Here is a 14907-nt window from a genome sequence, read left to right as displayed (position 1 = left end):
TGGGACTCTGGGCAAATCCCTCGTGGGCGAGCCCTGACCTTCAAGTGACTGCACAGCTGGGCCTCCTGCCCCTCTGCACAGGAAATGCCAGGGAGCCTCAGGCCAGGCATTTTCCTGTGACAGCGAGTGAATCGGCCTCGCGTGACCCAGACAGGTGTGGGTGCTTCCGCGCAGACCCTTGGGAGTCGGTCTGTGTCTGACCACGGGTGCCCATTCCACAGAGGGAAGAGAGCAAAGGGTCCGTGGTGAAGCACCCGAGTGGGGAACGGGCTGGCAGCTCTCTGGGTACGGGCTGTGAGCTGGGGCTTACAAAGGGGTGAGCAGCAGCTCCTGTGCTGAGAGCCAGGTGCTCATGCCTGCCCTGGCTCCTCCCCACAGGCCTTGTCAAGCAGTTCTCCGAGAACATCTACGAAACCTTCCTGGTGTCGGCGCCCTCAGACTGCACCATGCCCTCTGCGGCCTGCAACCAGTACAGCGAGGAGGAGGAGCTGGTGAAAGGCGTCCTCATGGCCGGCCTTTACCCCAACCTCATCCAGGTAGGAGCCCCCCAGGTGACGGGAGCTCCCTCCGTCCTCTGTGGCTGCCCCAGTCCCAGGGCTCAGCAGGCTGCCAGCACTCCTGGGCATTGTGGTCCCACCGCACACTCTCCTGGCTCCCCGGATGTTGTCCATTTGCCTAGCGTGTGAGAGGGTGGAGGTGTGGGGCTGTGTTCTGGGATCACTCTCCTTCCACTGGGGCTCTGTGCTTGTGTGTCTGTTGGTAGGGCAAGCAAATTGCCTGCGCCCCATCCCATGTGACATAATCAACCCCCCCCGATCTCTCCCACTGCCAAACCAGCCAGGCCGTCTGGTCTCAAACACAGGCCTGTGCTCATCCAGCCATGGACAATTCCTCCCCAGTTGGGCTCCCAATCCTCTGCCTTCCGTGACGTGCTTTGCAGCAGCCAGGCCTGGCCATCACTTCTTCCTGCCCACAGCTGTCACCTGCCAGCAGCAGGGAGGGGGCAAGGCTGCCACGGCCACTCAGGGTGGCCAAGAGGGAAATCCCTGCTCAGATCTTACTGGTTGCCCTGGATTCCAGCAGCACCTGGCAGGCCGGTGTGTAAACGGACTCTGCTGCTTGCTGAGATGCCTTTCCTGTTCCCAGGTGAGACAAGGCAAAGTGACCCGGCAGGGAAAGTTCAAGCCCAACAGTTACTCCTATCGGACAAAGGCTGGCACCGTCCTGCTTCACAAGTCGACCATCAACAGGCAGGTGGCAGATGTGAGGGTGTGAACGCGGGGGCAGAGGGGCCTGGTGCACGCTGATGCCAGCACCACGGGGAAGGGAGTGAGCTCCCGGACTGCGGGGCTGGAACCTCCTCCTAGGTGGGAAGAGGAGCTCCGCTGTTCCAGGGCTGCCTGGCCTCGCTCTTTGGACAGGGCCATCCTCTCAAGGCCCTTCGCTCCGGGCTGTGCCTGGCGTGTTGTAAGCGGCAGGGCTGGGCTGGGCTGGTAGCAGGTACCTGCATGTGTCCGCAATAACCCCCTGCTTTTCCTGACCAGGGAGGCCTCTAAGCTGTACAGCCGCTGGCTGACTTACTTCATGGCGGTGAAGTCCAATGGCGGGGTGTTTGTGCGGGACTCCTCCCAGGTCCATCCGCTGGCTGTGCTGCTAATGACTGACACTGATATCCACGTCCGAGGTGGGTGCTACGGCTGGTTTTCCCCAGCTCTCCCGCTCATGCTACTCCGCAGTGCTGCCTTCCCACCTCTGCTCAGTCCCTGTCCCCGGCGGTAGAGGGGTGTAAACTGAGGCATCTGTCCGACCAGGAGCCCTTGCTCCTGTCTCACCTCTCCCCAGTAGCTCCTGGCCGAGTTAACCCTTCGAGCACCACAGAGGCAGTGGTTACTTACCTGTGAACCGGTCTACCCGTTCCATCCAGCTGCTGGAGCCCACGCTCCCAGCCTTCCCCTGCATGCTCCCGGGTCTGTGTCCTCTGCCGCCTGTATGGTAGAACTCTTGCTTTGGGCTGGTGCTGATAAGATGGATACACTGTGGCTTTTGGACCGTTCCCCTCTGGCTGGCTTAGAGCCAGAGGCAGGAAGGGCTGCTAGACCCAGACAGCGTCTGAACAAGCAGGTAGTTGTGAAATCTCGTGCTCGGCAGCTAACGTTTCACATGCTGGGCCCAGTTCCCGACAGCTCGAGGGCCTGACTTGTGTGGATACACCAGCAAGAGGCGAACAATGGCATCTAGCCTAAACCCTGTCACTTGGTGAGTGAGGTGGGGGCTGGAGCTGAGGAACAATTTCTCCTCCCCAGGGAGATGCAGCTTTATCACTTCAGATGTAAACAATACCTCAGCAGGCCCCAGGGTCTGTACATCCTTGGGAACGTAACCTCCTGATCATGGCTCTTGTGGCCTTTCCCAGTCCCTCTCCCAAGGCAGCAGCCTGGAGTGAGTGAGGGTAAAGCCATCAGCGATGTGCTGGGCCCTGGTGAGCTGCATCTCCCTGTCCTCCTGTCATGTGTGCACAGACCTCGAGCTGCTCCTTCCCGAAATGTGTGGAGGAGCCTGAGTGCTCTGGCAGGTGAGAGCACAGCGTGCAGAGGGGATCTCAGACTTTGGCAAACAGAGGGCAGGGGGTGGGTCTGCACCAAGTCCTCCTGCTCCAGCGGCAGGGGAAAGGCTGAAGTGCATTGTGACATGCTGGGCCCAGTCAGCTCCATCCTGCTGGTTAAGTCCACTCAGCTGCTCCTTTCTTTTCCCCCCAGACGATGGCTGGCGGGCGACAGTCTCTCTGACTGACAGTGACCTTCTGGTACTGGAAGGAGACTCGTACACGATCCGCCTCTTGCGTGATTTCCGTGTGTCGCTCTCCAAGATGGTGGAGACCTGCCTGTGTTACGAAGTGTCTGCCATCCCGGGGGACCTGCACCATCAGCACAGCCAGCTGCTCGACATCCTGGTGGATCTGCTCAAGGGACCTCCTGGCAGCTTTAGCGCCTAGACGGAGGTGGAGGATTGAGCGTGGGGACTTGTAATTTGTATAAAGATGTTCACAAATGTTTATTTAAATAAAGTTCTATTTATCCCTTGTGAAGTCATCTCTCTCCATCCTAGAAGATCAGTGTTGTCAGAATCTCCTGCTGTTGGCTCCGGGCATGGTCATCGTGTAGGAGGAACCAGTGCAGCCCTGGCGTCGGCCACTGCTGAGACACAGAGGATGGACTGGAAGTGCTGACGCCCCCGAGTTCAATGGAAAGCCACTTCCTCTCTTCCGAAAGTCGTTGTAGACCCTGAACTGGAAATCGATCGACACCACTGACTCCTGCAACGTTTCCGTCACCTCCACCCCACGGGCTGTGCCCGGAGCAGCTCTCCCCAGTTTGAGAGCTGCTCTCAGCTTAGGAGGAAGATGGACTTTCAGCTCATGGCTGTGCCTGCACTGAGGGTCGGGGCCCGCCAGAGCGGCGCTGGCAGCTCTGCTGCAGGGTGGGGGTTTGTCGTCTTAATTTTCCACTTGCTGAGCCCAGTCTGAAGAGGCAAGACCCGACATTCCATGCAGAGGGCATCCCTGAGCCTGTGGCAGCTAGAGGCGGTTTCCTGCTGCACAAATCAAGCTCAGTGTTGGCATTAGGAGTGTGAGATGTGTATTTTCTATCTGCCTGTATTTTTGTCCTTTTTTGCTTTTTATTTTTTTTAATTTCTTGTTCTCCCTCTGTCAAGGAGGCCAGCTCCCTGTAACCTGCGCAAAGCGATTGCAGAGGCCACTGGTTCTGGTAGCCTGTCTCCTTGAGTAATGCTGTTCCCTGTTTTTCTATGACCTGCACCCAGAATAGCACAGGAGGAGGGTTCTGTGACTAACGCACAACGTTCTGAGGCAAGAGCTCTGTCTCCGCCCTGGCAGTCAATGAAGATCGCAACCTACCTCACAGGGCTGTTGTGAGGATAAATTCACTAATGTCTGTAAAGTGTGAGAAACGGGTGGCTGGAGAGTGCTACAGCTGAGCCGGCGCTGGACAGTCGCTTTGCAGATGATGTCTGTTATGAAGTGCACCAGAGGTGCAGGTGAAAGTCCTGTATCAAACATGGCAGGTGCCAGTACCGGTGCCGCCTGCTGCTGCTGATTTGCCCACCAGGGAAATGAAAGGTGGTCACTGGACTTGTGATTTGTTTTTATTTCTACTGCTCTTTGTAGCCAAGAAGAAATTAACACTACTCTGCTTGCAGCTGGCAGAGGCACTTGTGTGATGGAAAAGCGGGGGGAACCATTCCTGACCTGGCCCAGAGTCTAGTTTATGTAGGGGGCACAGTATTGTCACTGGGGCCCCTGTTACCCTTTGAACTGGGTTGGTGATAAGCCACTAGGAGCTCCATCCTCCCACATGGGAGCCAGCAGCTTTCTGCATATGGATTAACTACAGAAGCAAAAACTGGCCTGTCCCAACCTTCAGTGCTTGCACTGGGCTCTAACTGTGGCAAAGACATGAAGCAGCCCCTGGCCATTGTAACTGAAGTACTCCACCTGGTGTAGTGGAGATGGACTCGCTCTGCTCTAGCTATGGGCTGAAGCACAGGGGCAGAGGGTGGGAAAGCTGAGGGGGAGTGGCTACAAGGGACCAGATGTCAGTGTTGGCAGTGAGCTCCCAGTAGTGGTTACTTTGGCTTCAGCCTCTCTTTGAGTAGCGTTGTTCAGAACTGCACCTGAGGGAGGGGCTGTGCTAGGCAGCCTGGGGGTCCTGGAGCCATGCAAAACTTTTGATCTACATTTCACTTGCTTGAGAGGTTGTCACAATAATTTGACCAGTGTTTTACATTCCGTCTGTACAATAAACTATGGTTTTTCCCTTCCAGCAGGTAAAAGAAAACCTAAGCTATTGTCTAAATGGTTCAGAACTAGTGTGATATTGGGATACTTCAGTGGCTGTTATGTGATACTGGATCTTTTTACAACATTAGATTAAAGACAATAAAAAGGGATAGAGTAGTAACCGGTTCTGTCCTTTATTAACCGCTGTATTCAAAGCAGATTGTTCTCTTGCGACAGCCTGCAGCCAAACAGCCTAGGATGTGCCCCCCACTGCATAATGTTTTTATTTTGCTGCATCAGTGACAATGGGAGGAAAGAGGCAAAGCTACCATTAAATCATAGTGCTGAGCCCAGCTGTGCTGCAGACCTGGTACTTGAGCAAGAGGACATGTGTGACTGGAGCTGGTACCCTACTGCCAAAACGTTACATAGCTCAGGGGTGGCTTGTGATCTCAAGCTGATTTCCAAGGTAGCAGGTAGTTGGAGAGAGGTATGAACACTTGCAGTGTGGGATGGCAGGGGCCCTGATGCCTTGTAACACCTCACTGTAATTTCAGTTGTTGGGCTTGGTAGCTAGGGATGACCTGTGCTACACAAGGCATCAGACTAGATGGTCCCTTCTGGGCTTAAACTCTGAGTGACAGCACCTGCCTCCTCTATTCCTCATTCATTTCCAGTTTTCACACAGACCAGGCAGCCTCAGGCCATTGTTTTACCATGTTCAGTTGAGCCACACGGCACCTGGCCCTCCCAGCCTAAGGGGGCCAGGTGCAGAGGAGGAATAAAGGCAACTCTATAATTAAAGTTGCAAATTCAGAATCGGCAGCTTAAGAACAAGGTGGAGTCAAACTGCTGTAGGCCTTCCAAGTGGTAGATACCTGCCTGAGCCATGACTTACACCCCCAACTAGCTGCTCCTTGGGGCCACACACATGTTGCCGACAGTGTGTTCCTGCTCTGCAAGCAAGTTGGACAGAGTAGGGACCTAAGGAAGAGATTTCAGCCACAGCCAGGAAGGAGCCTGTTGAATGGCCAGAGGAGTTTGCTCCTAGGCTGTTTACTGGTCCCTACCAGCAATTTCAGCCTGTTAACTGATTGTCTCCTGCAATCCTTGACCATGCACAACACAAGAGCTGCAGGAGGGCCCCTAGTCAGAATGCAGGCACAGTACAGAAAGCTGACAGGGACAGCTAGGCCAGGCTCAGGACAGATACCTAGCAGCCCTACTTGGCCTTCTGTGACCCTACACAGTATAGTGAGGTGTCTCCAGCTTCCCCCTCCATCCTAGGCACCATCACCTAAGCCAGGCTTCAGTGGGCAACTCCATGCTGAGCCTCCCCAGGCTACAGCGGCACGGAGCTTGTCCCAGACCTCAGAGGGTGCTCTTACTGCAGTCAGGTTCTTATACTGTGCCCATCACCATAGCTGTGTTACCTCAGCCTTGACTATCTAGGTCTAGTCCATTTGTTAAAGGCTCGCTATGGATTATGGGGCTTAGTGACACTGAGGGAGTGTTACTCAGCAAGTGAAGCTGGGTAACACTCCCTGGTGGCTCCATGTTCCTCACAGCAAAAAGACCAAATGAGGTCAGGCAAAGGGAGGAAGGACCAAGCCCCACCCTGTTGTGCTTACACTACATCATGCTCGTTGAAGGTTTTAAAACCAAGAGGCAGGTAGTAACTTGGGTAGGGCTCACAGAAGGAAGAGGAGTGAAGCCGTTATGGCAGGGGGCTCAAACTCAATTTACCTTATGGCCAGTCCTCAAATCCTCCCAGCGGGCCAGTGTCACTCATGCTGCCCAGAACTGCCCCCCCCAAACCCTGTCCCCCCCTCGACTACGGCTCTGGGGTAGGGGGTTTGGGTGCAAAAGGGGTGAGAGGTTGGGCTGGGGGAGTGTAGGGAGGCAGTGCAGGCTCTGGGAGGGAATTTTGGGCTGGGGGCATGTGGGAAGGGGGAGGGGCTGCAGGCTCTGGGAGGGAGATTGGGGTGTGTGTGGGTGCAGGCTCTGGGAGGGGGTCAGAGGTGCAGTGCTTACCTGGGGCTCCAAGGCGGGGCAGGCTAGGGGCCTCCACTCACTGCTGGCCTCAGGGGAGGAGCACTGCCCTGAGGCACAGCCCGGCCCCTCCCTGGGTTGCAGGGAGGGGCCTGCAGCCACTGGAGCGAGCAGGCAGATGCCAATCAGCGCCACTGCACTGCTGGAGCCCCCAGGGGCAGTAGGTGGGGCCAAGTGAGACCCAGCCCCAAAACCGCTAGAGCCCAATGGGCTGCAGATGGCCCCCGGGCCAGGAGTTTGCATTACGGTCAGGATGAAGAGATCAGCTCTTTCCCCACAGCACGGCCCACTAGGCCTGGCCAGGATAAAATAAGAGGAACTCAATGCGGGGAGCTGGAGAGGTTTCATTTGGGCACCACTCCAGGGCTTTGGGATCCAGATGCAGGAGGTGCATAACTGAGTTTCTAAAAACAGCCCAGCCTGATTTCTGCCCCTCCCGTTTTCTAATTCTCCCTCTCAGCCTGATTTGCAGCAGTGCTCGACCCTCACAGCTCACAGGTGGAAAAGTTGCAAATGCTCATCGTGTCTGGAAATCTGGTCACTGAGCTTTAGGTCTCCAAAGCACTTTGCCAACATTAAAGTATCCACAGGAAGCAAGATTTACACCATCTTCCCTATCAGGAAACTGAGAGCAAGATACAGTAAGTGACTTGCCAAAAGTCACAGAATTAGGTTCACAGCTGGGAGTCAAGACTCAATTTAGCAGAACAGCAAACTGGAACCTCAGTTTGTATTTCCTCTCTGCTCCCCGGAGCACAGGCAAAGCAGCTCCTGTTGAGAAGCAGCACCAGTGACACTGAAGGAAACCGAACAGTCCATTCTCCTGCCACCCAGCCAAGTACACCACATGCCCGAGGACTGTTACACGTTGGGCTCCCCAGATTAAGCCATTTATACAGCACCATCAGCGCACATGGTGCGTTAGGATCTAAGAGATCCCCATTTCACGCAACTAAATTCTATTAGCTGTGGAGGTCAGTCCGGAGAAGAGGGGAATATGGAGGCTGAGTGACTGACTACACGTAGCAAACAAGATCCCTCTAAGAGCTGGAGCTGCTAATACTGCAGAAGAATGAATGTGCCCTGCTCCTGCCTCTGCCCGTGGTGGATTTACTCAGCAGCAGACTAGGATTAACCCACCATCCAAAGAATGGGTGTTTCCCAGAAAAATATCAGCCCCCCCACAAAAAAATGCAAATTCACACTGGTGCCAAGGTTGAACATCTAGAAGCTTTATTTCAATCCTTTACAATAGTAAGAATCACAACGTCAAATCAGGAAATGTTGCTAATGGAGACACCAGTCTTGTACAGTCAACAAGGAGGGTGAAACAAAGGCAGAAGTAAACCAGTACGAATTCACTCCCTGGCGTCAGTACCAGGGGTTTGCACTCCCCCTCTAGTATTCTACCACCTCTCCCAAGTAGCTGGAGTCTCAGACTTTACATCCATGCAATAATCTCCCCCCCTCCCCTCCCCATCAGCACCCTCTAGATTATAGAAATATTTGTATCACTCAACATTACAGCCACAGTTGGCTGCACAGTCGCTGCCAAAGCTGGACAGCTCCGTGCTCTCCTCGGTCATTATGGTGCATCTCAAGTGATGCGCAAGGAGCCTCTGTATAATATTCCTACAACACAAAAATGTTAATACTTAACCCTTAGAGAGCACCTTATCCACTGATCATACCTCACACCTCCACTGCGAGGTAACTATTATTGCCCCCATTTTGCAGATGAGGAAACTGAGCGCAAGAGGTTAAGTGATTTCCCAAGACTACAGAGGGAGACAGTATTGAAGCCATGATTAGAACTCCAGTGGTCCTTGCTCCTAGTCCTGTGCTCAGAGCATACCTGCCTCTCAGTCCACCCCCTTCACTTTCCTTCTATGCTTTTTCCACCATGTACCTATGTTAAGGGATTACTGAGCCTTCAAGTGCCAGAAAGGGAAGTCAGCAGAGGGCTGGAATAAAGGAGTCTTGAGTGATCTTAATACAGGATGGCATCCAGTGTGAGAGATTTTTGTGAAAAGGAAAATATATATTGTAGCTAGATCATCAGTGGCAAAGGGCAACAAAAGGTGGAGGATGCTTTCCACAGCTTTCTTCCATAGTTCTACATTTATCTTGGCTTCTACTGCTTGTCAAACTCCTCCGGGAAGCAAAGAATCTTCCTGTGAATTCCCCCCCCGCACACTCTGAAACTGTCCTTGGGTGGAGTGACAATGTCTGTGGGGAGTTCGTATCTTTTATTGGACCAACTTCTGTTGGTGAGAGACAAGCTTTTATGCTCTGAAGTCAGCCCAATAAAAGATGCGACTTCACCCACCTTGTGTCTCCAATATCCTGGGACCAACACGGCGACACCACCACTGCCCAGACTTGGGCAGAATGGCCTTTCTTCCACCCCAAAAAGACAACACCGTTCTCCAGCCAACTAACCGCTTACTCCTCCTCCTGAGCCTTCGCACAGTGCTCCAGCAAAAGCACTAAAAAGGAAATGGCCTGAGGCTAAAGAGGTCTTGGCCTTTTCCTTCCTTCTGTCACCTGTGGTAGAACATGGGACATCCTGGCAGTTCGAGAATCTGGAAGACACTGAGTAGCCGTGTTTCAATCACGTCAGAGAACAAAATTCGGCTCAGAGGGCACCAAACACACAATGGTTCTAGTCTAGAGCTTCACTCACACTGACGCACTACGCTGTGTACAGGGGACGACAGCAAGGGTCAGCACAGAGAACTACATTCAATTAGCAGTATAGGACCAAGAATGACCATGGGAGGCACATTCAGGCTGTAACCCAGCCTCTGGGGCAGGAGCTGCACAGCAGAACACACGCAGCCCCGTAACAGCAAAGGCCAATGCAGCCAGACCATGCAGCCTTCTGCTGTTGTGGCCTTGAGTCCATCCACTTCATTTGAATGTCCTTTGTTTTACAGTATTAAAGCCCCACTGAACTGTGTATGTCACTGATATGCAATGGGATGCAAGGCTCCACTGTCAACTAAACAGTCCCCAGGCACTGAGAAGCCAGCCCCAGCCGCTCCCACCGATGCCTGACTGCATCCCAATGCAACAGGCTGGTGCGTTAGAGAGCTCAAGTATGGAAGGCGGAACCAAGAGTCAGCACAGAAAAGGAACCTCCAAGCTCCTGCAGGAGTCACTTTCCAAAGAGCCTATTAACCTCACCGGAGCCTTTCACCACTTCAGCCATTACAGACATCTCAAAGCCAATCCCAGCATTGACCACAAGCCCAGAAAAAGATTCCTTTTCCCCCAGAGGTGAGAGCTGTCATGGCCCTAGGGGACACATTCCCATCTAGCCTTGCCGTGGCTACAATGGAGCTGCTCTTGCTAGCAGGGCGCATCTCCATTTCCAGCCCATCACACTCTGAGACGGGGCTGCTCAGCACCGAGACCACAGCGGCAGGTTGCTTTTATGCCCCATCCATCGTGAGTCAAGCCCATTGTAGTCTAAAGTTTCCTGTCAGACGTGCTTATGAAACCCAACCCAACGGCCACCAGGGAAAAGAACGCTAACCCCACCCCACCTGTCCCCTGGCTGTGCCAAGCCATGCCAGCTTCCTGCAGATACCTGAGAAACCAGAGGAATTCCCTGCGTCTACAAGGGCATCTCAGGCCAGGAACATTTACATTCAAGCCACATTTAATTCAGACTCAACTCACTACTTTTCAAAATGGAGTTTATTTACCACATAGTCCTAGGATCAACCCTAACAAGAATACACACAGATCCCTGGCGTTACGCTGCCTTCTGCCAGTTGAACCCCACCCAACTGGCATCCCTGATGTCTGGGAGGAGGAGCCCGGCTCACAAGAAGCCTTCTGTTTTACATGTGTCATCTGGAGAAGATGCAGCTGAAGAGAGAAACTCTGGCTCCTTCGCACAGCGCAAGTCAACATGGCTCAGAAGCCTTTCCCCGCACGGAGGCCGATCCTGCTCCCACAGGAGTCAGTGGCTGACTGCAATGGAAGCAGCATTGAGCCATGAGGGGCAACAGCTCAGCAGTTTTCAATTAGCGGGTCAATGTCCCAAATATTTAAAGGCAAACCAGGACTAACGGGATTTTCAGCTTCTCGCAGAGATTTTCCAACCTGCTGCAGAATAGCCAGTAACATTTCCCGCAGCTCAGCGTAACTCAGCGCTTGCTCCCATCCCTCCATATAGGAAACCAGAGCCATTTCAACCACACACACACACACAACTATTCCCAGGTGAGCAATACTTTCAGCTATTTCTTTAAAATAAAATACAAATTCTTAGTAAAACTGAAGCTGTCCTAGCAAAACCAAACTGGTATATCTGGATCTAGTTTGTCACCTAAACACAGGCACAACAAGTGTTAGAGAGAAGTGGCACAGAAGCACAGAGAGCTCTTAGTGCTCAGCTGAAACGTGTGAGAGTTTGGGATGGTTTGTGCACATTTCAAGATAGGCCTTCACTCTGCTGCCACCTTACGATGCTGTGTAAGCTTATCGACCGACCAGTTCCTCAGAGAAAAGCAATCAAGAGGGATGGGGAGGAGGTAAAACTTAACTCTTGGAAAAACAGGTTTTTTTCTTTTTTTGTAATCTCAGAACATAAAGTGCAATGTTGCTATCTGACTTCCTATCAGAGCCCCCAAACTAAACACTCGCCGCCCTGTGAAATCGGTAAAAAGGCCCATCAGACACATCCTGCCTCAATGGCTTTACTCTTCCCTGCGGTGTCTAGCAGCATGCAGTGAAAAGAACATATTTCAGCTTCCACCTCTCTCCGAGTCATTCAGAAGAAAACAAATGAGCGTTGGCCATATGTATCTGGAGCATGTGGCTGGATTTTACAGCAGTGACTGGAGTCTGTTATCAGCTGCTCCCCCACAGGAACCTCACTCATTAGTGCACATTTCTCAACTCCTGGGTCTGGAGGGGAGCCCCAAGCCGGACTTCAGATTACCACCAATCCCAGCATCTGGTGTTAAACAGGAATTTAGCTGAAGCTCCACATACCTACAGACACGGGACATTGGGTGATGTGCACCTACCCTACTGCAGAAATGCGCCAGCCAGTGCAGCCCTGTCAGGTCTCCTATTTCAGAGCAAACTTCCATTATTGCTTTGGGAAACAAAGTCTGTGCCTTTTCCTGTTAAGGGGATTAACCTTCCCTCTTGAAACCATTTCTCTTGCTCAAATACCCCCTTCCCGCTCAATCCCAATTCACAGATTTAAAGAGATCTTGCTGGTGTTTAGAATTTAGTAACGAAACGTAGGAAGCATCAGAGAAGGGGCAGTGATATATACCGGGAGGGGTACATGCAGGTGGATGGGTCTCTATGAACGTCAGGAAAGAGCTGAGCCAGCACCTGCAGAGCCAGAGCAGCTGTCACGGTGCCTCAGGGCATCACAACGCAATTCTACCATCTTACCCTGGGGGGATGCTTGACATAAATACGTTCTCCTCCCTTACTGAGGTAGCAGGACAGCAAGAGCAACTGGCTATGGGGCCACCTCTTAATCCACCCCCCTGGGAGCAGTCTTTCAATGGACGGGCTGGCTATTACTGGCTTACTGGATATGGTGCTGCCCTGGCTGCCTCTGGCTGGGCAGCCTCAGCCCTACGTCTCCAGCGGCCACCTCTCCAGAGCAAGGTAAACGTTGGAGGAAAGAACAAAGAGGGTTACGAGAATATTAACCAGGATGGGCCCTCAAAACAAGCATTGAGAGATGTAAACAACTATGTGGAACTTTCAAGCACAGGGGGCAGGAGAATTTGATGAGCCCAGCAACTTCTCCCTGGTCTTAGGGCAGAGTGCGTGTGGCATGAATTGGAGAGGAAAGGTGGTAGTGATGGGGAAGAGGGGAACAGAGGGAGTTTTATGGAGAGAACAGGGTATATATAACAGCCCCTTCAGGTGCAAATCTGCATTGTTTATTCAATTTTGTATTTAGAGGAAAAAGCACTTACAAGACTAGCAGACCACTTGGATGCAAACTATTACATTTTAATGCCATTTTATTAGAAATCATGCAAACTTTAATATAAAAAAATACAAGTGCAATAAGAATCTTCGTGTGTAAATACAGATTCTGGGTTACCGTGTCATTGTCAGCTTCCCAAAGAGAAATATTCCCACAAGCAGGGGAAGATGTGGGCTCCTCTCCGCCCCCCCCACTTCAAGTAGGCCAGCCCCCTTAGCAGAAGTCTGTCTTCAGTTAACTTTGATCCCTGTATTTTGTTATTATGCTTTTTGCTTTAAAGTTAGTTTGATGACTCAAGACCACCAGTTTTTTTTATATACATTTTGTTTCTTTAGTGTCGTTCGCAACATAAAACAAGGAGCTCAAAGCACAATGGTGTGTGATCTCCAGGGCTGTAACGCCTTCGTATTGTAAGCCTGCCTACTCTACCCCTCCCAACCCTTCCCAGACATTCAGCTCTCCCTCTCTGGCTCCCCGGATGAGAGGCAGCCTTTCATTTCTTCCCCATCCTAGCCTCCCACCAGATTGCATCTAGCCAGGTAATCTCTTTACCCCTACATTTAACCTTTGTTAAAAATAATACACATCACACTGGATCCCTTGCCTCAGAACACACACCCTGCATTAACCTGCAACATACTGTTCGAAGCAGCTCCCTGGCCTGATACCATGGCAAAGAAAAACAATCAACAAACGGTCTGTGGCTATTTGAGTTAATAAATATACTTTGCGCCCTTTGTTAATCCCTCCAGGGCTTGGTTATTGACCCCGATAGGAGGTTCTCTAAGCATCCCCTTAGCATCGCTTGTTGCAGTCAATACAAGGCTTAGTTGAACTGTTACAGCAAGAGATTTTTTTTAAAAGCACATTCTTATGCCTTTCCTTTCAGACATGGCTTAATCCCATGAATTTGCTCCATCATTTTAAAATATTTAAAATAAAACAACACAAAGAAAAACAACAGTTACAATTGCTGGATATGTCGATAAGAAGCCAGCACTGCAGCAGCGGTTAATGTCTTTATTCCTATGGTTAGGAAAAGAAGGAAAGAGAGAAAAGGAAACTTAGCATGGTCATAGCACAATAAATCATCAACACTTCGTCACAAAAAAAAAAAAATGAAATGGTTAAAGTCAACAGTTAAAACAGCCTAATGTGTGTGTATAATATCGATAATCATTAAATAGGAACAGCCGAAACTGAAGCAGCAGGAGGAAAAGTTAAAAAAGAGAAAGATCACAGCTTATCCCCATTAACTCCGGCCTGGCTTTGGCCACTCGTAGCGCAGCCCCACCACTTCCACCCAAACGCAGCCATAGAATGAGGCTTGGCGCCCTCCCCAGAATGAGAAGTGGCTTTAAGCACATTTAGTCTAGAGGTCTCCAGCTGCCTGTCCCTAAGAAACACGTCATTCAGACTCATGCTGGTGTCCTCCTAAGAGCAAGAGGACTGGAGGTGAGGCGAGGAAAGGATCCCCTTTCCACCCAACACGGGATCACCAGAGCCTGAGACACACTGGGGCAGGCGGAGCCAGTGTCACGATGAAATGAACCTGATTCCTGGGCTGTCTGGGTGAACAACTACGTTTCCCTGTTGATAGACAGCACCACTGAAAGGGAAGCTAGCCCTGCTAAAACGCTGTCCCCTTCCCACCTAAAGCCAAGTGCCAGGTTAAGGGATCCAAGCTGAGAAGCACATGGGAGACGGGGTGGGTGGGGACAGTCACAAGCCTTGCTGAACAAGCACCGCAGAAAGGTCGTTTGCATGGGGAGCTGGCTGTTGCCACGGTGACGAGGAGGTGATGGAGCCCAGGCTCTCGCTGACGGACGTGCTACACCAGGGGGAAGTGCTGCTGGAAAGGTTGGGGGATTTGGAGACGACGATGTCTGCTCCGTGGTCCGTGCGAGCCTTGGCCTTCTCACGGAACGTCAGTTTGTGGCATTCAATCTGCAGCGACACAAGGGGGTAGGTGAGATGGGGAGCGGGGGAGGGGAGAGGGGGCAGGGGAGCGGAGGATGATACCATAATGTCATCATTAGATGCCTGGAAAATAAAAGGCAATTTTGTTCATTAAAAATAT

At 51.9% G+C, this 14907-nt stretch overlaps 2 protein-coding genes across 22 annotated transcripts in view; one reads left to right on the top strand and one right to left on the bottom strand.

Annotated features, from left to right (window-relative positions):
• The window catches only part of DHX30 (DExH-box helicase 30), a 41010-nt gene extending 37148 nt beyond the window's left edge, over positions 1–3862 (top strand). For all 11 annotated transcript variants that reach the window (XM_039523501.1, XM_039523504.1, XM_039523503.1 and 8 more), the window contains 4 exons: positions 379–536; positions 1147–1250; positions 1545–1684; positions 2757–3862. In XM_039523501.1, coding sequence (XP_039379435.1) covers positions 379–536; positions 1147–1250; positions 1545–1684; positions 2757–2992 — 638 coding nt within the window. In that variant the 3' untranslated portion in view covers positions 2993–3862. The remainder of the gene's footprint in view (positions 1–378; positions 537–1146; positions 1251–1544; positions 1685–2756) is intronic.
• A 4196-nt stretch (positions 3863–8058) lies between these two features.
• The window catches only part of MAP4 (microtubule associated protein 4), a 288369-nt gene continuing 281520 nt past the window's right edge, over positions 8059–14907 (bottom strand). For all 11 annotated transcript variants that reach the window (XM_039526893.1, XM_039526892.1, XM_039526894.1 and 8 more), the window contains one exon: positions 8059–14774. In XM_039526893.1, the coding sequence (XP_039382827.1) occupies positions 14770–14774 (5 nt within the window). In that variant the 3' untranslated portion in view covers positions 8059–14769. The remainder of the gene's footprint in view (positions 14775–14907) is intronic.

This window comes from Mauremys reevesii, linkage group 2 (assembly GCF_016161935.1).
Source record: "Mauremys reevesii isolate NIE-2019 linkage group 2, ASM1616193v1, whole genome shotgun sequence".
Classification (NCBI taxonomy): Eukaryota; Metazoa; Chordata; order Testudines; family Geoemydidae; genus Mauremys; species Mauremys reevesii.
This window is presented reverse-complemented; position numbering and strand designations above follow the sequence as displayed.